The 26,769-nt window shown below is 44.8% G+C and overlaps 1 protein-coding gene across 1 annotated transcript in view; it reads right to left on the bottom strand.

The window, feature by feature from the left end:
• Positions 1–26,769, bottom strand: part of LOC103000087 (T cell receptor alpha chain MC.7.G5-like) — a 277,458-nt gene that overhangs the window by 24,894 nt on the left and 225,795 nt on the right. Inside the window, exon 4 of the mRNA XM_057543700.1 lies at positions 19,373–19,419. Within this exon, the coding sequence (XP_057399683.1) occupies positions 19,373–19,419 (47 nt within the window). The remainder of the gene's footprint in view (positions 1–19,372; positions 19,420–26,769) is intronic.

The following is a 26,769-nucleotide window of genomic DNA, read 5'->3' as shown; positions in this document are numbered from 1 at the left end:
TGATGTGAAGAAATAAGGAAAGTGCCTTAATTGTTTTCCTTTTCTTAAGAAGACAGACCCTAGAAAATATCAAGATGGCGATATCCTTTACCCACACTGAATTTGTGCATACCTATGTGCTTATGTGTAAGAGCAACACTACACATTTCTAAGGCAAGTTTGAGACAGATTAACGTGGGCCAACACAGCGCATTCAGTTTAAAATTGATGGCTAGGCTCCTGCTTCAATGCTGGAGACTGAACTGTGGCTCAAGAGCCGGTACTCACTCGGCTTGACTAACATCCTGGTTCCTCCTCCAAAGGTTAGCTTGTTCCCTGCAGAGTTGGTCACACAGTGATTTGAGGCCCAGCAGAAACCACGGGGACCAAGGAAATCACACTCCATAGATGCCTGTCAAAGGCCCTGTCCTATGGCCATGGCAAAGTGGAGGGATTGTGATGGTTAAGGTAATCCTGTCTCCCAGCGCTGTGCACACTTTGTAGAGCTGGAATGCTTGTCCCTGGGCACGTATTTGGGTCTCACCCTTTCATATATTTACTTACTTCTCTGCTTTGGCTGTTTGGCCCTGGATCTGTGAGTGAGGATAATAGGTGTCAACCATAAACTCACTCAGGGGCCCATTTGACCATTCGTAACCCACAAAGGAACCTGAGAACAGGAAGCCCTGTAAGCTCTGGGAAGCTTCAGGGTCAGGCTGGTCATATATCCAGCATGGAAATGCTGATGAACTCACCCACACACAGGCATGCATGCCGTTACCATCGCTATATTCAATTTAGTGCACAGGGAAGAGCCCAAAGAGAGGAAGGATACTTTAGTCTTGGGTCCACCCAGGCCCTCCGAGCTGCTGTGCCCTGTGGGTCAGCTTTACTTTCCTTGGTCCAAGTTTCAGACCCAGACCCCCTCCAGCTATTCTAGAGCCCATTCATTGGTGAGGCTTGTACTAAGGAAACGGGGAAGAGGCTTTTTGGGGAAAGTTTACAGAATATGATGGAGAGGTCATTTCTGATAAGAAAGGAGTTGATGGAGCCTTTGATAGGGAGATAGATGGCTGAGAATCACAGGACTCCAGAAAAATAACCCTGGCAACTCTGTACCTCAATCTGGCATGCCCAGCCTGGGGTGAGGGCCACATCCTTCCCCTTGCGTTGGGTGTGGACCAGAGCAGGTGTTTCGGGATGCCTCACACTCTCTCGTGGGGCTGCCCTTCTCCTTTGCCTTTAGTGGGGACACATTCCAGTCTCCTCTCAGATTCTCAAGTTCCTGAAAGTGACGCTAGGTGGTCTTGACCTTCCTTCCGCTTCCCCATCCCTGTCTAACTAAGAAGGAGGGTCCTCCAGTAGCAGCAATATACATATTCCCTAAGACATTTCCCTAAGTCTTCCCTAAGACTTTCCCTTTAGTCCCTAAAGACTAAAGACATTCATTCATCTCCCTTTCCAATTTCTTCATAGTACTGTTTCCCTGGAGTAGAAAACAACCCACTCACCAGGCTGTACAGTTAGCTGAGTTCCTTTTCCAAAGTAGAGCCTCCCCAGACTTGAGTCTCTGTCGACACAGTGCTGGGCCCCTTTACCTGAACTTGGTCCTAATGTTCCCCATCACTCTCTCTCCTGCCCTGGGGGACAGGGTTGAAAATTCACCCTCATCCTCTTTAAGTGGCTTTAAGTCTTTTTTCTTGTGCAGCCGACAGTCTGAGCGAGACAGTCAGATCTCAGAGGCTATCTCTCAGGGGACAAATGGTCTGAGCTAACAATAGTCTTCCACCAGCAGAGGCCCTCTCCCATCAGAAAGCAATTACACGGCCTTTTGAGAGTGTTTAAATTGGAAGGAACTTTGCTTCCCTGGCCCTATTTCCCAGTATAAAAGGCTGCTCACTTACTTGGATTGTCATTGTGTTTGGATCCCTTTCCAAAGCTGAACTTGTGAAAACTTTGATAGACTAGTTCTGTCCTCTGCAAAATCACCCCATTTCCCTCATTCAACCTCTGGTCGTCCCTCCAGGCATTCTCTTTTCCTCTTCTTTCTTTTTTTCTTCCTGATATGGTCCTTTATTTTCCCATTTATGGCCCTGGGAGATCATACCCCACCATCTTCTAGGTATAAAAATCCCAAATAGGTTTTAGCTGATGAATAATTCAATGACATATTTCTTTGGCTATCAAAATAATAAAAATAGAAGAAACAGGTCTGAGCTCACCTTCTCATCCTCTAGGCTGGAGTCATGAGATCTTAGCGCTTAGCATTGAAAGGGAGCCCAGAGATAATTCAGTCTAATATCTAAAATAGCATAGAAATCCCTTCTACAACATCAGATAGTCAGCCTAAAGGACCCAGTGTGCAGATCTCCAAGGAGAAAGAGTCCTGCACTTCACAAAGCAGCCTTTCCACTACAGGCCGGTTCCCCTTGTTTAACAAGATTGCACAGGAGGCGGAGACACATATCATTTCAGCCACTGGTACTAACCCCTTTCCTTGTCTAAATGGCAGTTCTTCAAATATTTGGAAAGAGTTATGTCTCATCTTAATACAACCCAGTGACTTTTGGGGGGGACCTGAGATAATTTCAGATAGCTAGCTTGGTTTTTTTCTGACCGTAAAGCCCATGCTCTCAACAAATTTATCCTTGTGAAGGCATCCCTGAGGCAGAGAGCATTTTGCGGAGGAGGAGGATGTGAGGGAGACACGTGAGGTAGACTGGTCAGGGTCCTAATGGTTATGGTCTTAGCGCAAACTGGGAAATCTTTTTGGAATTTAGTTACTGACCATTGTGCTTCCCAGCTGGAATTGCTCGTAACTGTGCCCACCATTTTGTTCTAAAATTATTCTCATTTTTTCCTTCTTACTTACTTGCTCTTACAGTTACTGTTGTTCCTGCTCCAAACGTCAACTTGTAGTCATTAGAGTCACAGTGCTACGTCTTCCTACGCAAACCTCATCCTGGATAAGAGAGTGGGCTGCGCTGAGGTCTAGCGCTGGCCCCTCTGTGTTAGGAGCCCTTTGGTAACTATTTTAACCTCTTGCTTTGTTTTTCACTTTCACAGTTTCCTCACCTGTGAAAGTGGGGATGATAGTATCTATCCCAGGAGACCGTGAGGAAGGTTAAATGACTTAAAGTATGAGAGACATTTACACAATACTTTGCACATAGCAAGTGTTCAGTAAATGTTAGATTATTGTCAATATAATTATAATATATAATTTTAATTTAATAAAATTTTAATTTGTCACATCTCCTCTCTGAAACCCTGGACATTCATAGGTCCTTTAAGTTATATCCAAATGCTTTTTTTGGGGGTCAACTAATAAAAGCAGCAATAGTTAAAATTTGGGAATTTTCCTTATATAAGATACCATCCCAAGAGTATGGCTGGCAGTTTCAGAATGTTTACTGAATCATAGGATTTGTTTACTACATTTTATATCTGTTTAAGGGACATATGAACAAGGACCCAAAACACAAAATAAAAGAACTCAAAATAAATACAGACTGGTAAGAGGAATTTAGGATAATATGTTGGTGACTTTTTCCTGTAGACAACTGTCACTTACTTGGCTTTACACTGAGTTTCGTCCCAGATCCGAAGTAAAAATCTGGAGTTGTACACCATGTTTACTCTCATTACAAAAAGTCTCCTGGACTTCCTAAAAGGGAGGTGTGTTATCCAGACATGACTAACCAAGTTAGGCCAAGACTAATGCAACCCCACCAGCTTTTTAATTTTTTTGCTACTTTCCTAGAAAATTCAAGAACCAAAATGAGGAATGAGGCAAGAAGACCCATTCATTATCAGAGACAGGCAAGACAAGGGCATCTGATTTTCTTCAGTGCTTTTATCGATTTCTTTTCTTTAGTTTTCTGCTTGGGTTCTTTCTTGTGTCTTCTGTGCTTCATACACACACTATTTGAAACAGGGACACTGCAAATAAATGCTCTTTATCTTTCTCTTTTCCTAATTATAAATGGAACGTCTCCTCTGGTGGTGGACTGGATTGTGAGGAGAATCCTGATTCTACCTTTAGTTCCAGGGCTATCTGGAAGCTTCTCTCCTTGAGTTGGACCTAGGTCTGTGTTGTGCTTGGCAACCTGACCTGAGCTTCCTTTTAAGGACACCCTGAACCACAACAACAAGCTAGCAGTATTATGTATGTATGATCAAACAAGATCACTGCGTCTTAGCTGTCAAAGTACCAAAGTCCATTATATAACCAAATGTACTTTAACAGCCCCCGCCCAGCCCCACAGTGAAACTGTACATTTTGGCTTTTTTTCTCCTGCTCTCTGCCTGCATATTCCCTTTAGCAAGGGGGGAGAAAAAAGAGGCTGCCGCGTTGGCTGTCATTTGCAAGTCTAGATGAAACATTATTTATGGGCAAAATATTTTGCTGACACTTTCAAGAGAAAGGAAACCTCAGAGCCAAGAGTTAGACACCCACACAGTTTGGATTTAAACAAATCTCAACAAGTGAACACAGTTAGGAGAAATAAAATAGAGGTGACTTCAGTCCAAGGCAAGTAATTATAATACTTATGCAGTTTGGGAGGGCAAACTTGTTCTTACTTGTAGAAACGATAAGCAGTGTGTTACAGGCACACTATGCTGGAAGGGCACCAGAGAGCTATAGAAATAGAGCTTCATTTAAATATCTTAAATAGGCACTTTTGTGTTTAGCAACTTATGTAGAAATAAGCCAGGATAGACTAGAAATATGGCTGGCCAACTAGACTTGGTTTAAGATAGTTCCGGGTAAAACCATCTTGTAGCATTTCTCCTGGTTCTAGTGAAAGTATTATGAGAAAGAGAGGTTCCCTTTATGGAATCTGCTCCTATTCTTCCAGGTTAGGATAGCTTCTTTTCTACTCATTTTCACCAGCTCCTATTCCAAACTTAGCAAAAAGCCTTCTCTTTCTCTTTGGTCTTTGATAAATAATTCTCTTCTGGGGCTTCCCTGGTGGCGCAGTGGTTGAGAATCTGCCTGCCAATGCAGGAGACACGGGTTCAAGCCCTGGTCTGGGAAGATCCCACATGCCGCGGAGCAACTGGGCCCGTGAGCCACAACTACTGAGCCTGCGTGTCTGGAGCCTGTGCTCCGCAACAAGAGAGGCCGCGATAGTGAGAGGCCCGCGCACCGCGATGAAGAGTGGCCCCCACTCGCCGCAACTGGAGAAAGCCCTCACACAGAAACGAAGACCCAACACAGCCAAAAAAAAATAAAAATAATAAATAAATAATTAAAAAAAAAAAAAAGCTGAAGACCTTTAAAAAAAAAAGAATTCTCTTCTTATGTTACCCTTTTAAGTATGTGTTTTTAGTATCTCTCCCCCCACCCTACTCCACCCCCTGGCCCATTACGTTACATAAATGTACAGCATACATTTATAGATTAATAAATCCGTGGAAATAGTATTTAATTGTAACGGCCTACCAGGTACAACAGTCAGTTGAGCCCCAGATCCAAAGGTCAGTTGCCAGCTTGAACCAGAGGAAACACTGTGCTATGCCCAACAACAAAAACCAGATCCAATAGGCCAGGTTGGCAGAGCACAGAGTAAAGAGTTGGCAATTACTTTATGAATTAGGTGTGTATTATTGTCAATCTAGGTTTGATCTGGAGTGACCAAATTGCCTATCTACAAATTGTAAATAAAACCTTCTTTGTCTTTATAAGCTCACCTTCTTTTAGGGAATCTTTGCTTCCCACTTTCTACTACAGAGTTCCAGGGGTCAAATATATGCTTTAACACATATAGAGCACTCTCCGATTTTAGAGGTCAAACCTCTAAGTGTTCACATCTTTTCAGACTCACAAAGCCCAGAACAGAGAATATTTCTCTGCTGCTCTGGGGATCTCTGGGTTACGTCACCAGGAAACTGCCCGAACCCTTGAATCCTCCTTAGACTGAGTACAGGATCTAAATGAGGTATAGAGCTGCATTAGTTAACTAGTTAATTTGGCCATGAGTTTGATACCAATAAAATAATTTTAGAATGATCAAACTATCAGGGAAATTTCTAGTTTTCCCCTTCACTTTTGGGCCATTTCTTTTCTCATGACTGTGTTGATTTCACTGCTAAAAGACTTTAAAACTGCAACAGAGATCAATTTTAATATTTCCTAAGGCAGTGAGGATGGTATAAAAGCTCAAGAGGGATCAGGATACGGATGGTCATATGCCAGGGAACAATGGGGTCCACCTCCAGAATGCAAGTTCCCTGAGGGCAATATCACATTGAGTTTCTTCCCTGATGGGTCAGCTGGTCCGAACGCTGAGCCTGGCATAGAGTAGGTACACAAAAATATTTGTCAGATGAGTCTTGCAGATTCCTCAGACCTCAGGCCAGGAGAATTAATGATAGGGACTTAAATTCTAGTCTGAGCTCAGCCATAGACTTACTGTGGGACCACGATCCGTCTCTTCCCTGGGCCTCAGTTTCCTTATAGGTGGACAGTCAGAAAAGAGGACTTTAAGGGTTCTTCTCTCTGTTCCACGAGGCTATGTTGTACAAATTTTTGGCCTAAATTCTCAGAAACAGAAAGTGTCCCAACAGTACTTACGAATAAACTTTTTTTTTTTTTTTAAGTGATTTTTAGACCTTGGAAGAGGCTAATCACCGTTATTCTGGTCAGTGATCATTACTTACAAGATTCCTTCTATACGTTGACATAATCTTAGTTGAAAAGAATAGCACCTGGGGGCTTCCCTGGTGGCGCAGTGGTTGAGAATCTGCCTGCCAATGCAGGGGACATGGGTTCGAGCCCTGGTCTGGGAAGATCCCACATGCTGCGGAGCAACTAGGGCCGTGAGCCACAATTACTGAGCCTGCGCGTCTGGAGCCTGTGCTCCGCAACAAGAGAGGCTGCGATAGTGAGAGGCCCGCGCACCGCGATGAAGAGTGGCCCCCGCTCGCCGCAACTAGAGAAAGCCCTCGCACAGAAACGAAGACCCAACACAGCCATAAATAAATAAATAAATAATTTTGGAAAAAAAAAAAAAAAAAAGAATAGCACCTGGCTTCTCTGGTGGCGCAGCGGTTGAGAATCCGCCTGCCAGTGCAAGGGACACGGGTTCGATCCCTGGTCCGGGAAGATCCCACATGCCACGGAGCAACTAGGCCTGTGCTCCACAACTACTGAACTTGTGCTCTAGAGCCTGTGAGCCACAACTACTGAGCCTGCGTGTCGCAACTACTGAAGCCCACACGCCTAGAGCCTGTGCTCCACAACAAGAGAAGCCACCGCAATGAGAAGCCCGCGCACCGCAACGAAGAGTAGCCCCCGCTCGCTGCAACTAGAGAAAGCCCGCGCAGCAACGAAGACCCAACGCAGCCAAAAATAAATAAATAAATTAAAAAAAAAAAAAAAAAGAATAGCACCTTAGAGTCTTGTTAAGGAATTAGAAATCTTGTCGCTGATTACCATACAAGTCCAGGGCTACAGATCCTAGCCAATATCCCAAGTAATCAGTCACACATCATAGTCCCACCACATATATTCTGGGAGCAATTCCCAGGCACTCCCGTGCGTGGCCCATTTTGCACACAGATGTCAGATCCTAGCCGGGGGCAGTTTTGTCCTTCTATTTGATGTTCATTCACCCTTTCTAAACATTCTTCATATAGTGTATAATTGAGTCTAAATCAGCCCTTAATCCACAGACATTGCTTAATCCAGGGCTACACATTTATACTTACTGGGCTTCACAGATAACTCGGTTCCCTGTCCGAAGATAAGCTTTCCTCCCTGATTATAATTCACACAGTGTTACATATCCTGTCAAAAACACATCCAATCTTCCTGAACACATTTCTAATCCTCCACCCCAGAATCCACAGCCGATCTCTCCCACACCACAGCCTGAATCACGGCTCTACTTCTTCCTGTAGCTTTATTCCTTATAAGGGGAATCAGGTACTTACTCGGGTGACTGATAGAGAAAAATGAGAATTCCTATGTATCCAAAAATGTTTCTGTTTAACACCAAACCGATCTCTCACTTTTGCTTACTGGCTCTGGGTATTGTTGTTCAGGGAGATGGCTTCCTTTCAAATATGTCATGGTCTCAGCTAGAAATACTTGGCACGCGGGTTAGAATTAAGGGCAGGTGAGGCTCCAAGGAATCAGGCTTACCTGGGGCGACCACAACCCGGGTCCCTGCTCCAAAATTCAATTTCCCCCAGGCTTCAGTTGTCACACTGTGACGAACATCTCTACAAAATGGCTTCCCCAGGGAAGACAGCGGCTAAATGAAGACAAATGGCTCATGGGGAAACAATCTTGCTGCAAAATGAGGGAACTGCATGATATGAGATACAAGCTTTCTCCCCCCCCTTCTCTTCTGGTTTCTCTTATTGCAAGACACCAAGGATGATGTTGCCAAGAGCTGCCCTTCCTAGGCTGCAGGGCCAGAGAGTGGCACTGCTGGGGTTAACGAAGACCAGGTTTAGGGGAGACTGGGCTCTGCAGGGATAAAACCCCACCATCTAGGAGTTTACCTGCTGCCAGACGCAGCCCTCAGCACCACGGAACTCAAGTTACAGCTGGTTACCACGGCTCCCCTCTCATTTAAATAACCTGCTGCTTCGAATTCACCATCTACCTGAAAAAGTGTTTGGTCCCTGAGTTCTGTTCCTGTTAGAATATGCCGGTCTCCGAGAGGCCTCAGTTTTTAAGTGCATGAAATGGGCATAACCCTATTGGAATCTCCTTCTGAGGATGACTTGCCATCAGATGGTTTTACTTATTGGAAGATTAAGAGAATGGACGGAACCCAAGGCTGGGTTGTCGGTGGGGTCCTGATGGCTTGCTTCCCTTCCGCACCTCCCAGAGCTCCTTCAAGGACAAGGGAGATGACCAGGCTCCGGGCCTTGGTACGCTCAGCCCCTTTAATAGCCTTCTGGTCCAAGGAGGCCCCCGTGGGGAAGAGAGCAGGTCTTCCTCTTGGAGATAATCATATTCAGTGCACAATTCAAATTGGATGCCACTTACTTGGCTTGACAAGCAGCCTTGTTCCCTTCCCAAGGACACGGGAGAAGCCTTGTCCTTGTGCACAGTGATTATCTCAGCATCAAAAACCTGCCAACTCAGCTTTCCCACCCGACAAAGCCCTCCTGAGAAGGGAAAGCTCCGATGTACTTCCTCCAGCATTATTCCCACGGGCCTGTGATTTTCCTCCCTGAATAAGCATCCCTCCCACTCCTTATCGTCCTCTCCATCCCGGCTCGGAGGTCACAATGGGCCCAGGCCTCAAGCACGGCTGGTTTCTGTTCCCACCTCTCCGTACTTACAGGGCAGCACAGACAATCTGGTTCCCCCACCGAAGGTCAAACTCTGGGCATAGTTATTCCCACAGTGCCTCTGGGCTCTACAAAAACCCCTTAGAGCTCCCCCCCCAACCCACCCCGCCCCATATCTCAACACCATCAACGGCGCAGGACCCAGACCCTGTGTTTTTAGCTTTAGGATGAAAAAAATCAGCCTGCTTGTCCTAAGTCTGAGAACAAAGGGGGTTTGGGACACGACAAGCAAGTGTTCCAAAACTTAACCCAGCAACCCCGGTGTCCTGAAGGATGCAGCTCTGCATTAATGAGCCAGAGTTTTTTCACAGAGCAGCTCAGGGGCTGGGAAGAGGCTTAGAGAGGTTCTCTCGTTTCTCCTCCTGCCTCGAGGCAGGGCTGCACTCCAATCAGCTCTGAGACGAGAGTGTCTATCTCCTTTTAAAAACCCTAGTGGGAAGCAGCCGCATAGCACAGGGAGATCAGCTCGGTGCTTTGTGACCACCTAGAGGAATGGGATAGGGAGGGTGGGAGGGAGGGAGATGCAAGAGGGAAGAGATATGGGGATATATGTATATGCATAACTGATTCACTTTGTTATAAAGCAGAAACTAACACACCATTGTAAAGCAATTATACTCCAATAAAGACGTTAAAAAAATAAATAAGTGTTATAAGGTAATGGGGGAAAAAAAAAACAAAAAACAACCCTCCAGAGGAAGTGCTCTGGCAACTGCTCCTGACAGCTCATTTTCACCGTTCACAAACCTGTTAGGAAGGTTTTTATCACTAACCTAACTCCCTTCCTCTTGCAGTATTAGCCACGTCCTGTGGTCTGAGTCCCGGTGGGGCTGGAGAATGCAGCTTTTGTTTAATGCGTCCTCTCCCAGATTGAGATGTGACTTGATTCCCACCTTACACTCAACCCCTTGTCTTCAATATTAACTGGCCCAGTTTGCCTCTATAGAGTCCTGATCCTCCATCCCCAGGTCTGAGAGTTTCATTTAGGGACTATTTTTCAGGCGCCATATTTCTCACGAGCTTCACTACCCGGAGGAGCAGAAACACGATCTGGGGCAAGAAGCTCTTCCCTGTGAAGCTTCCATCCTCTCTCAATCCCTGTCCCTCCACATGGGGAACCCGTGCCTTGGGGCACTTTGGAGGGAGTCACGCTGGGGTCAGCTTGGTGAGAGGGTTGTGCAAGGTTTGTGCTGCCGCAGCCCTCGCCCGACTGTACTGTGAGCTGCGGCCCTGCTCTAAGGGGTTATTGTGTAGCCTCAGATGCTCCAGCCATGAGCTCTCTGCAGAAACCTCTCCCCTGCCTCTGACACTTGGACAATTTCGTATTTAAATTAGCCAGGATTCTTTCTATTTGCACTTAGACACTTTCCAATCCCAGGTGAAGAATTTCATAGAACAGTCTGACACTCTCCACCCTCCCCCATGCCAGCTCTTCTCCTGCTGCATGACAGAGCCTTGACAGAAGAGCCTGAGGGGCGAAACGAAAGCTCTACTGTGTGTTGGAGATGATGTTTATCATTATTATTAATAGCTAGGGTTTAATGAGCTCTTTCTGTGTTTTGGGCACTATGCTAAATAATTTAGCTGTTACTATTTTATTTGATCCTTTCAATAACACAACAAGGTAGGGATATTTATCCTCATTTTATGGATGGGGAAACCGAGGCTCAGAGAGGTTAAGTAATTTGTCCAAGGTCACACAGCTAGTAAAGTAATGGCGCCAGGACTCAAATTTAGGTTTTTCTGTCTCCAAAGCTCACACTATGGTGCCTAATCTGTAATCACTTCGGGACACATGGCATCTCAGAGGTGCTGTAGAAGTAGACTCAGTGCTGAGTCTCATATTTACAGCAGACATTTTATTCTCAAACTAGATGCCTAAAGTTCTAGTGGTTCTTTTCAGAGATTTAAATCACAGTGATGGGGGCAGGTAGTCAAAGTTAGATGTACAAAAGTACTTTCTGGCAGCAAGGGCTGCTAAATTTTGGAATTGACTACAGAGAGAAGCCGAGAAATTTCCTGCCATGTGGCCAGAGAGCCTGCAGGGAAGCCAAACCAGGGGTAGGGGTGCTGGGTCCCCAGTGGAGGTCCTTCCTGACAGTGTCACTGGCTCAATTATTGTTTATATCTCTATTTATTTGAAAATGTTGTATATGCTCCTGAAAGCTCCTCACCATGAGCCAGAGCAAGTGTGTGTGCACGCACACACATCTCATTTTAAAGCAGAGAAAGAAACCAACTCTCTTTGGCCTGGGGAAAGAACATTAATAAAGAGCCCAAGCAGATGCACAGGATTAAAGTATTTTTCAAACTAACGATTTGATTGATTGCCCCTAAAGGCACAGCCACAGAAGAACACAACTTACTTGGCTTCACAGTGAGCACGGTCCCGTCCCCAAATGTTAATTTGCCTGCATTGGTGTTACACAGTGTTCGGTGCTATTGCAATAACCTTGACTCGGGCCTCTAGGAAGACAGGTGGAGGTGGAGGAGGCAAGCAGGAAAACAAAACCTGAAATGACTGCCCTTGGCCAGAACAATCTCCTTGTAATTAGGTTAGAACGTGGGACGAATACTAATAACTAGCAACTTCCCAGTCCGATTCTATTTGCTGTAATTTTCCTTGAAAGAATGGGCCTTGGCAGGAGCAACTCCTGGGAAATTCACTCAAAGTGGCTACTGCTTGGTCTCCTGGGATCCCCTCTTTGTTATTCCTGCCAGCCCTTTATCTATTTTCACCCAATTCCTGCCTTTTTTTCCCCTCTGCCTTCCTCCTCGTGGAGGTTCACATATTTTCTCAGGGAGAGACTACCTGGATCTTAAAAGCCAAGTACAATGCCCCAGGGAATATGTGCATTAATAGCCTTGTTTTCCAACTGGTATCATGAACCACCCAACACAAACCAAGCAAAGAAAACACCACCTGTGTTTTGACAGCTTCTGCATGATGGAAGGCAGGCATCTTGGGAAGAATAATTAGCCAGAAAGAAGAACTTACTTGGTGTGACCAAGAGTTTGGTGCCCTTCCCGAAAATGAGTTGGTAACCCCCAACTCCAGAGTACACACAGAGTTTCCTTTCTTTGCAAAAACCCCACAGATGCTGAGAAAATCAAACCACTCACAGCATAGGAGCAGTGCTGACAAAAGCTCAGGTTGTAACAACAACCAGATGACAGGCAAAAGAGAAGGGCTGTCACAGAGGCTTGCCATGCGGGGGTGGGGTGGACCATCCCTGAGTCCTACAGAGACCTGGCTGGATTTCAGAGGTCAACTGGTCCATCCTTCTGTCTTCAGCCAAGGTGTTCTCGGACAAAAGACCTATATATTCTTTAAGAGCTCCTGGGAAGGTAGCTCTTCTTTGCCAACGGCCTTTGCATTCAACCAACTGTTCCTTATATCTAACTGAAATCTGCAGTCTGAGTTCTTTATGTCTTGAGCTCCTCTCCTTGAAGATGGGCGATTTCATGTCAACATGCTCCAAATAGAAACTTATCACAACACACAAACCAGTCCCAGTGGTCACCTCTGGGGAGGAAACTGATATTGAAGGAAGGGGGGAGGTCAAGGTGAATATTGGCTTTATCTGTAATTTGAATTGTTTTTACAATGAGAAATTTTCATGTATTACTTAGACAAATTAGAATTAACAACAACAAAATTAATAACAACAATAAATAGAAACACACAATATATTTTCAAATGACTCTTGGATCTCAGACAAGCCTTCCTGTCCTCCCTAGACTAAAGAGTCTCAGGTTCTCTGTCCTAGGGTTTTGGTCTCCTGGGATCAGGGGAGGGAACTAGGTAGGATGTGTGGCCAGAACAAGCTGGAGGCGCTGAGGACGGGGTGAGGCACGGTGCTTGCCCATGATTGTCTGGTTAGCTTTTGAATTATGCCAGAGTAACCTGTTCATCTTCCTGCTTAGCACTGACTTCCCAGCTCCTACCAGAACTTTCTTGGGGGTAAAAGCATTCATAGGTTCATTGAAAAAATCATTTAAAGGCAGAAGCCATTCTGATCAAAGTTAGGGATGGCCAGGGGCACTTACTTGGAATCACAGCCAGTCTTGTGCCCTTTCCGAAGAGAAGCTGCCTGCTTCCTGAATTCCCACAGTGATTGCCTCCATAACAAAAACTCTGAATGCCTGGCCTTGGTGGTTTTCTGAATGTTTCTTCATGTTAATCTTTTTCCCTGGGTGGAATCACACAGAAATCTCTCCACTTAACCGTAGTTTTTGTTTTCCCTTAGCATGTCTTTGCCTCCTTCTCCCTGATTCTCTACAAAATGTGGTATCGGTAAGATGCCCCTGGTTTGACTGTCTACTCTGCTGATACCCGCTTCCATACGTGGAGTTGTGGCCCAAGAATGCATTTGTGAACCGCCTGCAAACTTCCGGCTTATTGTTAGCCTGTGAAAAATATTCCAAAGGAAACCCTGTCTCTGGCCTCATAATGAACTCTTTGCTGTGCTAGGAATAAAAAGGAGTGGCTGCTTTTTCTAAATGAAAAAAAAAGATTTTGAAAATCGCACAGAGTAAGAAGGCTCCGCACAAGATGTTGTTCTTGGCTGACGTACCATCTTTGTTGCCTCTGGATTAAAGTAGCTCTTAAAAAAGTTATCTTCCACCCATCCCTGGAACAAGTGAAATGTGAAAGCATGGGGCACCAGAGCCAGGAATCTTAGCAGAGGACAAATGGAGAAAATGAGTCTTTTATAAAGAGTGGAAGGAGAGGAGTCATAGGTAGCCTAGGGTCATTTCCAAAGCCACTTGGCTGGAGTCAGAAATCATCCTGGGTTTAATGATGTGTCCAAACAAAGTCCACTGGGGACAAGCCTTGGGGGGGGAGACTTGAAGATGGACTCGACAAAATTTCACAAGTTTTTTACTCTCCGTAATGTATAAACAATGAAAAAGGTAATTGATATTTAAGCAGCAAAAACACTGGCAGCAACTTTCTGAGCTCTAGAGGGGAAAGAACTTGATATTTGGCTAAGCCGTGGAAGGACCAAGGACTGGCCTCTGTGAGAGCAGAAGGGCCCAGGACTTAGAGGCTACCCACATGTTTAGAGCCTAAGAAACTTTTCCCACCCAACACCAAAACCACTTTCACTCAACGGGAGCCAATATCAGAAAATCACATGAACAACACTTACTGGGGAGAACATGAAGTTGAGTCCCTCTTCCAAAGACAACTTTGTTAGAAGCTTGTTCGCACTGTGATTGGGACCACAACAAAAACTCCTGTGACCCTTCAGGAAAGCTACCCATCCCTCATTGGCTATCTCACCTTCATAGGATATTTCCTCCTCTACTATAATAAACAGGCCTCATTATCTCATCAGCCATCTCTCTCCATGTCTCTTAGTTGTTTTGCTTGAATTTTTATGCTGCTTATTGCAAATGTGCAGAGAGGAAATTGGATGACCTCATTTGACACTGAGGGTGAATTATAAAAGCAACAATTCAACAAACTCCTGTGTGATAGCTAACACAATTCTGTTACAGCAGGCAAAAAGTGGCTGGGTGGACAGCCACAGAGCTAGAAATCTACTCTTAAGAGCCTAAAGAAAGATGGGGGCAGGAAGGGCCACGTAAGACACACATCTGAATTTCACCTGAGATAGAACTGCATCACAGAGCCTTCACCTCACCCTGGGCTCTGTTCTGGTGTGGCCGTATCACCAAACCCTGAAGATACCTTACTTTAGGCCAAGTACATGTTTGCTGCACACATTACAGCCCTGCCCTACCTGGGGGTAGTAGGGGTCATCCATTTTGGCCCAGAGGGATTCTAGGCTTGCAGGAAATGCTCTCCTTTCACAGTCCATGGATATGGTCTCTCACCACTAGGAGGTGGATACTGGATGGCATTACCACCAGTCCTGACTGGGTCCTTGTTTGACTCATAAAGAACTAAGCCCCACTGTTTCTTCCTCATTGTCTGCCTGACCCCCAAAATGTCTTTTTCATAGTCATCACAAAAGATTAGCATGGATTCGTCATATTTACAAGATCCAAAGCAAACTTATGGAGTCCTCTAGCTTGTTTCCTTGTCTTTGGGCATTTCCCACAGCTAAACCATTCAAAAATAGGCTGTTCTTTTTGAAAGCTCCTTGGTCAGTTGGTCAGTCCATAGTGTCAATCATAACCTAATGTAGGGTTTAATAACCTAGTCAGTCAACTTGACTGACAACTGAGGTCAGTCAACTGCCTCTTAATACTATTTTTTTGACTGATATTTGGATGGGTCCCTTTGTCCCCAAAATGCATTGTGGAGAAGCTGACATACTAGGTGTACCCCCAGGAATGCCAGGCTCTTGAATTCATTATTTCCCTCCTCCCCAGTGAAGTATGTTCAAAAAGTTTTTACTCCCCATGGAGGAATTGATCATTAAACAAAAATTCTGTCATCATGCCTGCCATTTTATTTCACTCTGAATTCCACTTCAGGTGTTAATAAGCCATCTGGGATCATTAGTTAATCTCAATTTTTTTTTCTCCCATTGCATTTGAATAGTAAAGCTATGCTTTTAGGGAAATTTGACATGTATCGGACTAGATGTGGACCTTTGTCAAAATGGGACAATGTTTGAGTTTTATATTGGGTCTTTTAGAATAAATACATATGCAGGCATGAGTGACAAAGAAGGTATCTTATCCACATGAACAGCATTTAAAATGAGATAGATTTTTAGTAGAATGGAAGACAAGTTCTGTGGGCAAAATCACAATAAACACAAATCATTGCAGAACATAGTTTAAGAGACACTGTGGCTGTAGATAACTCATGACTCCAGTATCTCTTCGGAAGAAGGGGAGCTGAGCTACCATATTAAAGGCAATTTGGGATGGTCTCATTCTGCGTCTGTTTATCATTATTGCTCTATTCTCAACAATCATGAATGTTTCATGCATTTACAAAAGTCATTTTTCAAAAGGTACATTTGTCTACATATTAAATTAAATCTCTACTAACTCCACGGGGTTTATTTGTTTGGTCAAATATAAATAGAACATGGCCACTTACTGGGCTTTACCAACACCTGGGTTCCAGTTCCAAAGATGATTCTGGCATTGTTATTACCACAGCATTTCCTGCCTTTACTGAAACCCCTGGTAAAACCCCACTACACACATGGCATGGTGGTGAGGGGGCAGTTGGACACACCCATGATTTTTTTTTTATGTGTTTCTGGAAAATGGTCTTTTACGATAGGAAGAAGAACATTGATTCTGCTACATAAAGCAAATCATTTTTATTTAGAAAGACCAAACTGAGGAGCTTCTAAGACCCTTTTGCATTGTTAGGCTTAAATCTGCCAAGGCTGAATCAAATAATTTGTTAACAACTCTTGCTCTCATACGTGTGAGCTCAGCCCTAGACAGACGGGTCTGAAAGAATGATGCATTCCTATATCCAAAGGGATGTTTTCCAGCTACAGAGCTGCCTGAACTCCTATCCAGGCTCCACCCAAATGCCTCGGTCCTGGCCCCTACTCACTGGCCAGGTTATTTCCAAGCTTTCTCACTGTGTGATAGTGTCTATGTGGTAGCCTAAGAAGATATTTCACCAGGGAAGAGAAACAAGAGGCAAATAGTCCTATCTTTTCCTAAAGAAGTGCCACCATGGACTCATATGATGCTTCAGATGGACAGGAGCCGGGAGTTATAATACACCATCTCCTACATTTTAAGAAAGTCCAGTCCTGAAATAAATGGAAGAAGTGAACATTTTCTTTAGAAGAAAGATTTTATCCTAAAGGCAAGGAGAAGGACCCACAAGAGCTCCTTTATCACAAAGCTGAGCATTGGCTGGGTTTTAATATACATTTTAACATACATTGAGAATCAAAGAAAAGAGAGAGGGGTGAGTATCCAAGACAGTGATACCAGGTCTTGGTTAAAAATAGAGCGTAAGTGACAGGATTTTAAGCTTGGAGAGAGGAGAATTGATCTCATCCCCAACGTAACTGTGACCTGTTGCTTCTTCAGAGTTGAAGAGAGTTCAATGCTAGTTTTCTCTCCTCTTAGCCTGGGAGCAGTAAATGTCCAGAATAAACCAAAAGGATGTAGTCCAGGGTAAATGAAAGGGAAAACAAATGGAGGACATATAGGGAAGGTGTTATTGAATATATGGATCACCATATAAATATTGATCTAACCCACCCTAAGCCTCGTCTTTGCCCTGCCCCAGCCCGGGTCAGTTTTGTCTGCCTTCCCAGCAATCTCCCCAACCATAGCTCTGAGGTCTCTTCTGGGAGAAAAATAAGGTGCTTGGACCAGCTGACACACAACTGTACAGACAGGTTAGCAGAGATGGTATCTACCTAGGTAAAGGTAGGACTGGAGCTGATAAATAGCCTGGGACTCAGGTTCACAGAGCAGAAAGCCTGTAACATTTAGATGGGAAGAATTTTTCTACAGTGGATTTTCTTCCTGAGATTTACCTTAACACTAGCCCATTTCTCCTTCTCTGACTGAGAGGTGCCACCAGGAGAATGGGAAATTTGAGAGCCTGCCTAAATAAGGGATGACGGTGGGGTAAGAACTCTACCTTCATCCCTCCTTTTCACTGAAGAGTGGCTGTTACTTCCCACTTGCCAGGGACACAGAATCCCACTACTCACGTACTTGGCTTGACAGAAAGCAGTGGCCAGTCCCAAAGAGGAGCTCGATGGCAGCACTCCCATAATTCACAAAGCCCTTCAGAGCCTTACAGTAACCCTCAGGAGGGGCATGGCAGGATGGGGAGTATGGGCTCAGTCTTCCCAGGCTAAGAGCTCCTTAGTCCCATCGCTGCGAAAGCAGACTTGCCAAGTATCCCTTTAGGCTCCATTCTTCCCTCACGTGCCCTGACACTGCCTTTTATTATTTTTTTTTAACATCTTTATTGGAGTATAATTACTTTACAAATGGTGTGTTAGTTTCTGCTGTATGACAACGTGAATCAGCTATACATATACATACATCCCCATATCTCTTCCCTCTTGCGTCTCCCTCCCACTCTCCCTATCCCACCCCTCTAGGTGGTCACAAAGCACCAAGCTGATCTCCCTGTGCTATGCGGCTGCTTCCCACTAGCTATCTGTTTTACGTTTGGTAGTGTATATATGTCCATGCCACTCTCTCACTTAGTCCCAGCTTACCCTTCCCCCTCCCCCTGTCCTCAAGTCCATTCTCTACGTCTGTGGACACTGCCTTTTAAATTACACCCTTGTGGGACTCGTGCTGAAGCCCAGAACCCCAGGGGATTCACCAGCAAATGACCAGAAGCTTTGCAGGTATCTGCTCCCCACGCAGGACAGCGACCAGAGACGAGGATGTCGGGAAAACCGCCCGCACTGCTTTTCACTCCTTGGTCTTTGACTGTGGCCCTTTGCCTTTTCTCTGGATTTCTCTTTCGATAAAATGAGACTGGTTATATCCTTGGGAAAGAATTCCAACCATATTAGAGGGAATTAGATACTCCTTAACAACCCAGCTCTGCTCTCTTGGAGGGCTAGTGAAGCATTATTCATTCTGGAAGCAACTAGATCAAACAAGAGAGTTGGTGGCTGACATTGCTTCTCGCTGGGAATGAAAACCCTACTTGGGTCGAGTGCATTGTCTCCAGCAGGCTGGATTGTTCTTAAGAATATAATTTGCGGGCTTCCCTGGTGGCGCAGTGGTTGAGAATCTGCCTGCTAATGCAGGAGACACGGGTTCGAGCCCTGGTCTGGGAAGATCCCACATGCCGCGGAGCAGCTGGGCCCGTGAGCCACAGCTGCTGAGCCTGCGCGTCTGGAGCCTGTGCCCCGCAACGGGAGGGGCCGCGATGGTGAGAGGCCCGCGCACCGCGATGAAGAGCGGTCCCCGCACCGCGATGAAGAGTGGCCCCCACTTGCCGCAACTAGAGAAAGCCCTCGCACGAACCGAAGACCCAGCACAACCAAAAATAAATAAATAAATAAATAAATAAATAAAATTTAAGATCTGTTTAAAAAAAAAAAAAAGAATATAATTTGCATGCTATGCCTCGTGTATTAACCTGTGTCTCCTCTCCCTTACAGTCGGTCACATCTCTGAGACTTACCTGGCTTTATAATTAGCTTGGTCCCAGAGCCCCAGATCAACTGATAGCTGCCATTCGCACAGAGACAGAAACCTTAACCAAAACCTTCACTGTCCTTCTGGGGAGCCTATTAGAGATAAATCCCAGATACAAAGTCCAGAGCCAAGCACATAAAACAACGTAGGACTATTGACTATTGAAGATTATTTGCTCATTTAATTACATTTGATTCCCTCTCCCATTATAGATTCCAGACACAGATGATGAAATCGAATGACTAAACATCCAAAGTCAATCTTGGTCTCTCTGCATATAAGGGAAGCAAAATTCATAAAGTTTTCAAATGGGAGAAGCTGAACTTGCTTCACCTTCCCTGATGTTTTAAATAAAAATGCAAAAGAGAGAAACAGGGACTTCCCTGGTGGTGCAGTGGTTAAGAATCTGCCTGCCATTGTAGGGGTTTGAGCCCTGGCCTGGGACAAAGAGTAGCCCCTGCTCAACACAGCTAGAGAAAGCCCGCGTGCAGCAACGAAGACCCAATGCAGCCAAAAATAAATAAATAAATAAATAAATAAACTTAACAAAAGAGAGAAACAGATCATTTTTTTGGAGTTATAATGCATCTGATTTTCTAGTGTCTTGTTTTCACTGCGGATAAGATTCTAGTCAGAACCATGGTGTTCATATATAGATTATACTGATTTGGTTTACAGAATGTTCTCTCTGTGAGAAATGGCATCCTGAGGGAATAAGGACCAGGCAGCCAGAGGTGGGGAAGGCCCTACAGAGTGCAGTGCTGGGAAGGGTGGCCCAAAGTACCACGAGGATGAACCAAAGCGAGTTGGCTGTTTATACAAAACACCTTTGCAAAATCACTCCTTGGTTTCTAGGACTTACTTGGAAAGACTTGTAATCTGCTTCCAGCCCCAAAGATCAGTTTGTCTGTGTTGGAGAACACAGTGATACCGAGGCCTACAAAAACCCCCTGAGCCCAGCAGGGCACTCTGCCTTCACATCTGGCCCCTCTGCTCTTTCCCTATCTCTGGCACCAAATAACTACCAATGGCAAAGCAGATTTGGGCATGTACATTTCAAACACCAATGCAATCATCAGACAGTCAGTTTTTGTTTTGGTTAAGTTCCATCCCCAGTGAATTCCTATGGCCTGTGCTTATTATGTTTTCAATTCACAAAGGTGACAGCTCAAGATAATTCACCATAAGAAAATGGGGAATCTCAAGCTCTAATCCCAGTTCTGATTTTGGGGGTTTGACTTCAATTATTTAACTTGTCTGTGCTTCAGCTTTTCTGTCTGTGATATTGTGTGTGATGATGTGTGACCCTGTTTACCTTCTTAGAGAATGTTGTGAAGACAAAAGGGCTGGCGGTAGAGCAGTGGGTTACACACAGCAATGCATTTTGAATAATGTGGGGAAAATTGCTTGTTTAAGCCAAGATATTATTAACACGAATAGAAGGGAATAAGTTAGCGAAAGTGTACTGTCAAAATAACTAACCAAAAGCTTTCTTAGGAAAAGCTGAAAGAGAATATATCTGTCTTGTGTGTTTTCCTTCAAGAAAGTTAGTGGACACAACCATTTAATCTGCCAGAGGAGACAGGCCTGGAAAAGGTCAGCTGAATTCTGAAGTTTAACTGTGGGGGGATAAGAAGAAATGACTGTCCTCCCATAGCAGCGAACGAGCATAGATTAGGTTCCCACAACGTGCTAACTTCCCTTTGCTGTTAGCAGTATTAATTGAAATCAGTCAAAGTTATATCTGAAAATGAATTTGATCGTCTTAATGGTCAAACCGGCAGGGCAGCTGGATCCAGAAATTGTATCCCATCAGTGACTAGCTGGGAAACGGGGGTGGGGGGAGAACTCCTCTATATGATTGACAGACATTCCCACCCACAGAAATGAGAAAAGATGCACTTACGTGGTGTAACAATCACTTGAGTGCCGGAGCCAGAACGCTGTACGCCCCCAAAGCCTGACTGTCCATAACGGCTGATTCCGCTACAGAAACCCGCCCCCTCTTCAGAACCACACAGGTCGAGTCAAGGTGGAAGCTACAGTTTCCCAAGTAGGAGGGGACTCACACACATGCATCATGATGGCCGTAGTGGTCCTCATTCTGGGGCGACCTTCCTCCAGAGACTCCTCCTCATCCCGGGCCCACCTCCACCTCTTGCGGGGGGTGGGGGGCCCTGTCCTTAGGGAGGATTCTCTCAGGTACCTGAGCCTTTGGAGGATCACTCAAGGGGGCTAAGAAACTCCTCAGAAATACAACTGATGGCCCAAAAGGCAGGCGGCCTCTTTAGTGTGTGGTAGGGTTGGTGCTGGGTATGGGCAGGAGAGTCAGGGGTCACAGGAGACAGAAAGGAGTTAGAGGAGTGGGAGATGGAAGGAACAGCCCTAGAACAGAAGGGTCTGAAAACAGAAGCAAGAAGGGTGGACACACAACAAGTGCTGCTGTGCTCTGCTTTGTGAGACCCCAGGAGCTCTGGGGAAAGACATGTTCCCGCCTCTGTCAGTTGCCCTGACCCATTTAGCACTGTTTTACCCCCTGTAACAACCTCTCACATGCAGCTGAGAAGGCCCACACTACAAACGGAGAGCCCCTCCCTGTCTTATTTCTGTCTTGCAGAACCATCTGAACAAATGTTCTACACGAGGGGGCCGGGACAGGAGCCACAAAAAAGATACTCTGACTCGGTTTCTCTCTTTCTAATTAGGCTGTCAATCTGTTTAGCTGATAAGTCCTATGAAGTGTCTTAATCTCTTCCAAGGAAAGGAGTCATATAAATGCAAAGTAGCAGCAGCCGTAAGTCAGATGGCTTGCTGGGTCTCTTTGTGCGCAGAGATGTTTTTAATAGAGGGAAAACTTGCTGTGTGGAGAGAAGACAGACGGGGGGTGGGGGGGGGGTGGGGGAACACAACAGCATCTGTTTTTATTAGGCTGAGTCTCTACAGCACAAAGTAAAACAGATCTGGCAGTTATTTAGGTAATGTGACAGTCAATTCAGGCCATTTTGAGTGCAAAAAAGGCTTCTCAAGGAAGTGCCTAAATATGTGGATCAGCTACTGACATTAACCAAATTAACTAGACAATTGTGCTGTGTAGACACAAGCTAATAAATGTGCCCTGAGATGATTCTTCTGAAAGGGTCACATTTTATAAACTTAACATTAAAACTGGTCCAATATTTATACCCACTCTCTTCATTTTGGCACCGCAATTGACTTTTCCCATTTTTTCTTACAACAGGCCTTACATTTAGAGCTGCAAAGGTAAGGGTGACCTTCTCCCTGGAGTGTCTTATCAGGTTAACACACGGAAGCTCATTTAGAAATTCAATAGGTGTCTGAGATGTGAGAGCTGGTCATTATAGATTAAGGGCTTTTTCTCAAGTGGCAAAAGACTTACAGGGAATGACAGTGAGTCTTGTTCCCATCCCAAAGGCAAGCTGGTTTGCCCCAGAATCTGGCACAGTGTTTCTGCCCAGTACAAAACCACTTTACTCTGGGACGTTTTCTTCCTCTTCTTCCTCCTTGAAGCTCACCCAGGGGATACCATGCATGTTTTGACCCTTTTGACTCCTACTTGGTGATAGCCTTTTACCAACCATCCTACGGGAAAATGCTGTTTTCCATGTTTCTTAACAAAAAAAAATCCAAGTCACCAACAGTCTCCCATCTTTCCTCCCCATTTTTTTTTCAAACAAAACCTTGTCATTTCTGTGTTACCCATTCTCCCCTTGAAAGACAGTTCTTAGAGAATTCTAGCCGCTACCAGGGTGATTCTCACTGTAGTACGCCATTATGTAAAAATCACCATTTTTTTTTTTTTTTTGGTGCATCTCTCACACTAGATGTTTTTATGTCTCCCATAAAATTATAATCTCTCAGTCTTAGCCTAGAAATTCCAGACCTAACCCATCTCAAATCCTGCCCCCTTTTTTTGCCACTAGCTGAAACCAAATGGGTTAGAAAAGAACGTAGCCAGGCTTTACCCACTTTCTCCTTACTACTGTAAAAGAAAAATAAAACCTAAAAATAAGAGTCTTTGGTTAGAAGTTGAAAAGGCAGAGATGATTAACCAAAGAATGAATTTAGTGGGTAGCTCTGGCTCGTTCGAGAACATTCAGACCTACCTGGTTTTACTTGTAACATTGTCCCCTGCCCAAAGATGAGTCTTCCTGTGTTGCCAGAGTCACACTGTAATACTCCACTTTACAAAAACTTTAAAAGGAGATAGTTTTTTTCCTTCCTTCCCTCCAGCAACCTGAGCTAGTAATAATAACTAATATTTATTGAAGACTTACTAGGTACCGCCACTATGCAAGGTCCTTGATAGCTATTAACTCTTTTAATCTCATAACAATGCAGTGAGCTAGGTACTGCTATTATTCCCATTTAACAGATGAGAAAAATGAGGCATGAAGAGATTAGGTAACCTGCCCGAGGTCACACATCTGGTAAGTAGCAGAATTAGGGTTTGCCCAGGCAGTTTGATTCCAAAATTCACCTATAGTGGCTATACCTTTCATTAGCCTTAAAAACATTCTGGGTTCCCCTTTAAAGTGTGCATCCCAGTAACACTGATAAAATAGTTAGCTCATCCATCCTAATAAACGTGCCTTGAGCCAGTCCTTCTGAAAGGCTTACATTTCATAAACTTAACATTAAAACTGGTTCAATATTTATACCCAGTCTCTTCATTTTGACACTGCAGTTGATATTTCCCATTTTTTTCTTGCAACACATGACTTCCATTTAGAGCTGCAAAGGGAAGCGTGACCTTCTCCCTGGAGAGTCTTTATCGGGTTAACACACAGAAGCTCATTTAGAAATTCATTAACACCTATATCAAAGATGTCTTTCCCAAAGCCCCTGGACTTCATTGTATAACACCCATTCCTCTCCCCACAGCTCCAGCCTGGAGCTCCAGAACTTCCTTGGGAGCTAGCCCGTGCCAAAGCCACAGCAAACACTGCTAGGAACAAGTCTGGTTGTACAAAGCACAATTCTGAACAGGGTAGGTGGTCCCTAAGATGCTCCTGAAGAGTCTTGGAGAGAAGAACTTTTCAGGAGAGGCCAGAATTAGGATGAAACCAACTCCTTCCCTGTTACTTCTAGCAAATCCACCATAAGGCTGTAGGCCAAAGAGAACTGAGAGATGCAGAAATTATATGGTAAGTTTGAGTCATTCTGGATAATCCATGGTGAGGAGATGTCCTCCAGGGAGGTCACTGGGAGGGCCCTAAGTCCCAGGAGTTCCCAGCAGCACTTGAGTTATCTTTGGCTGGGAGGAAACAGGATTCACCAATGGCTCATAGTGAGGTCAGTACAGTATGGACTAAGGAGGTCTAACTTTCAGTGCTCTCTGATGGCTCTTTTTGGAAAGGGCCACCTGTTTGCTCTGTAAGAAAACAGTCTAACAGTGCAACTGCCTTCCTACCAGGCACATCTGGACCCCTCTCTCTAGTTATCTTGGTTGAGAGGTGGGCAAGGGCTCAGCTTGGGTGGACAGGAGAAAAACACTCTTCATTACTGCACATTTAAAACATGAGGGCTAAAGAAGGAGACAGTTTCTGAGATACTTCCAGCTGCATAGACAGGTTTGAGAGAGTTAATTTGAAGACTCACTTGGATTTACTGCCACACTTGTCCCCAATCCCCAAATCAGCTTACGGTTGTTGCCAATATTACACAGTCATAGAAAGCTTTACAGAAACCGACCAGGCCAATGTGTACCAGGAAATCCCTTTCAATCCCCAAATCCAGCCAGCGTGCTTCTGCAGCTGGGACCCTGGCCAAAGAATCAGCGGGGAAGACTGTTTATTATCGTGGTCAATTCACAGCATGGTTAGGACACAAAGGCTTTTCTGAGGTTAAATAGTTCATCCCCCAACCTCGAGACCTAGCTGTCCCCTCATCAGGCCAGCAGGGCATGGCAGAATCCTGACAAAGTCACTGGAGAAGGGTCTCTCACTCCAGTGCTCAGCCATCCCCGTGTTCAATACAGACTTTCAGACCCAAATGGTTAAGACAAAAAGGACAAGGAATCTGTTATTCTCCAGCTTATTTTTTCCTGTGCCAGATGATTACATATGTGCCCGTTTTCACATGTACATATGGTATATATATACACTGTATAATCATTAGGATTAATGATTAGAATTAACTTTAAAAACATTGGGTGGAAAAAACAGCCCCCAAGTGAAGTTCAGTGCTATGGCTTCCTTTAGAAATCAGAGCAATCATTACAGATTCAGCAGAGATACTCACGGGGTTTGACCATTAACCTTGTTCCCCCTCCAAATTGTGAACGTGTTGCCTGCATTATTTGTCACACAGTGATCTTCAGCTCAGCGAAAACCTCCTGGAAACCGAACAAAGTTTTCCCTAAAGATCTTCTGGAAGAAGCGATACCGTGAGCACAGAGAATATTAAGTAATTGTCACAGTAATAACCTGGCACAGAATCCTAGCTCCAGCCTGGATTTCAGGACTGTTTCCACATTGGATGAATGGAGGATATTCTTTCTAAATATTCTAAAGAAGGAGTTTTCCCGCATAAGCCCAGCATACTGACTGCCAAAAATCCTAGCTATCCTCTGGTGTTTTACACAATAATTCTCCAGGGGTTCTGAAGATCATATACCTCATTTGGACAAAGTAGGAACAGTTTTTGTCCACGGCATCAAAGCCAAAGGAGTCAGAGATATTGTCATCGCAATGGGAGAGACTGAGGGCGGCTGCAGCTGCCTACCTGGCAAGAGGGGTCAGCGTGCTGGTCCACACTTTCAGGGCGCTGGAGCCAGACACCTCTGACCGAGGTCCAGGTTGTGGAGCATCTAAGGGGATTTCCACTTTTTCTCATCCCACAGAACCAGAGACAGTCACAGGCGCTGGTCAGCCCTGGAGTTCACCCTTGACTCCAGCTCCAGATCTTTTCATCCGCAACTTAGACGGTCACCAGGAAAAGGGCTTTCACTATTTTCTATCTGTGTCCTAGTGGGGACTTTTCCATTCTCACTGCCCCTTTCCCAGGAGACAGCACAACTCAAGGACTAACCTGAAATCATTCTCTTACAGGTAGCTTCTCCTATCCTGTCAAGGTGATCCTTTTGAACCACTCTCAATTTTTTTTTTTTTTTTTTTTTTGGCTTAAAACAATAAGCATTTATTAGACCATGAGCCTGCAGTTCAGTGATTTAAGCTGGGCTTAGCTGGGCAGTTCTGTTCATTTTGGCTGGACTTATTCTCGGGTCTGGGAATCAACCAGCTATAAACTGATGTAGGCTGGCTATGGGAAAACTGGTGCAACTGACTCTGCTCCAGTGCCCTTAAGTGTCTGGGTTGAGCATTTTTCTCTTAGTGAGGACAGAGATGCAAGGGCACAGTTGAA

The sequence above is a fragment of the Balaenoptera acutorostrata genome, chromosome 3 (genome assembly GCF_949987535.1).
Source record: "Balaenoptera acutorostrata chromosome 3, mBalAcu1.1, whole genome shotgun sequence".
NCBI lineage: Eukaryota > Metazoa > Chordata > Mammalia > Artiodactyla > Balaenopteridae > Balaenoptera > Balaenoptera acutorostrata.
Note: the sequence above shows the minus strand (reverse complement) of the source record. Positions and strands in the feature narration are given on the sequence as shown.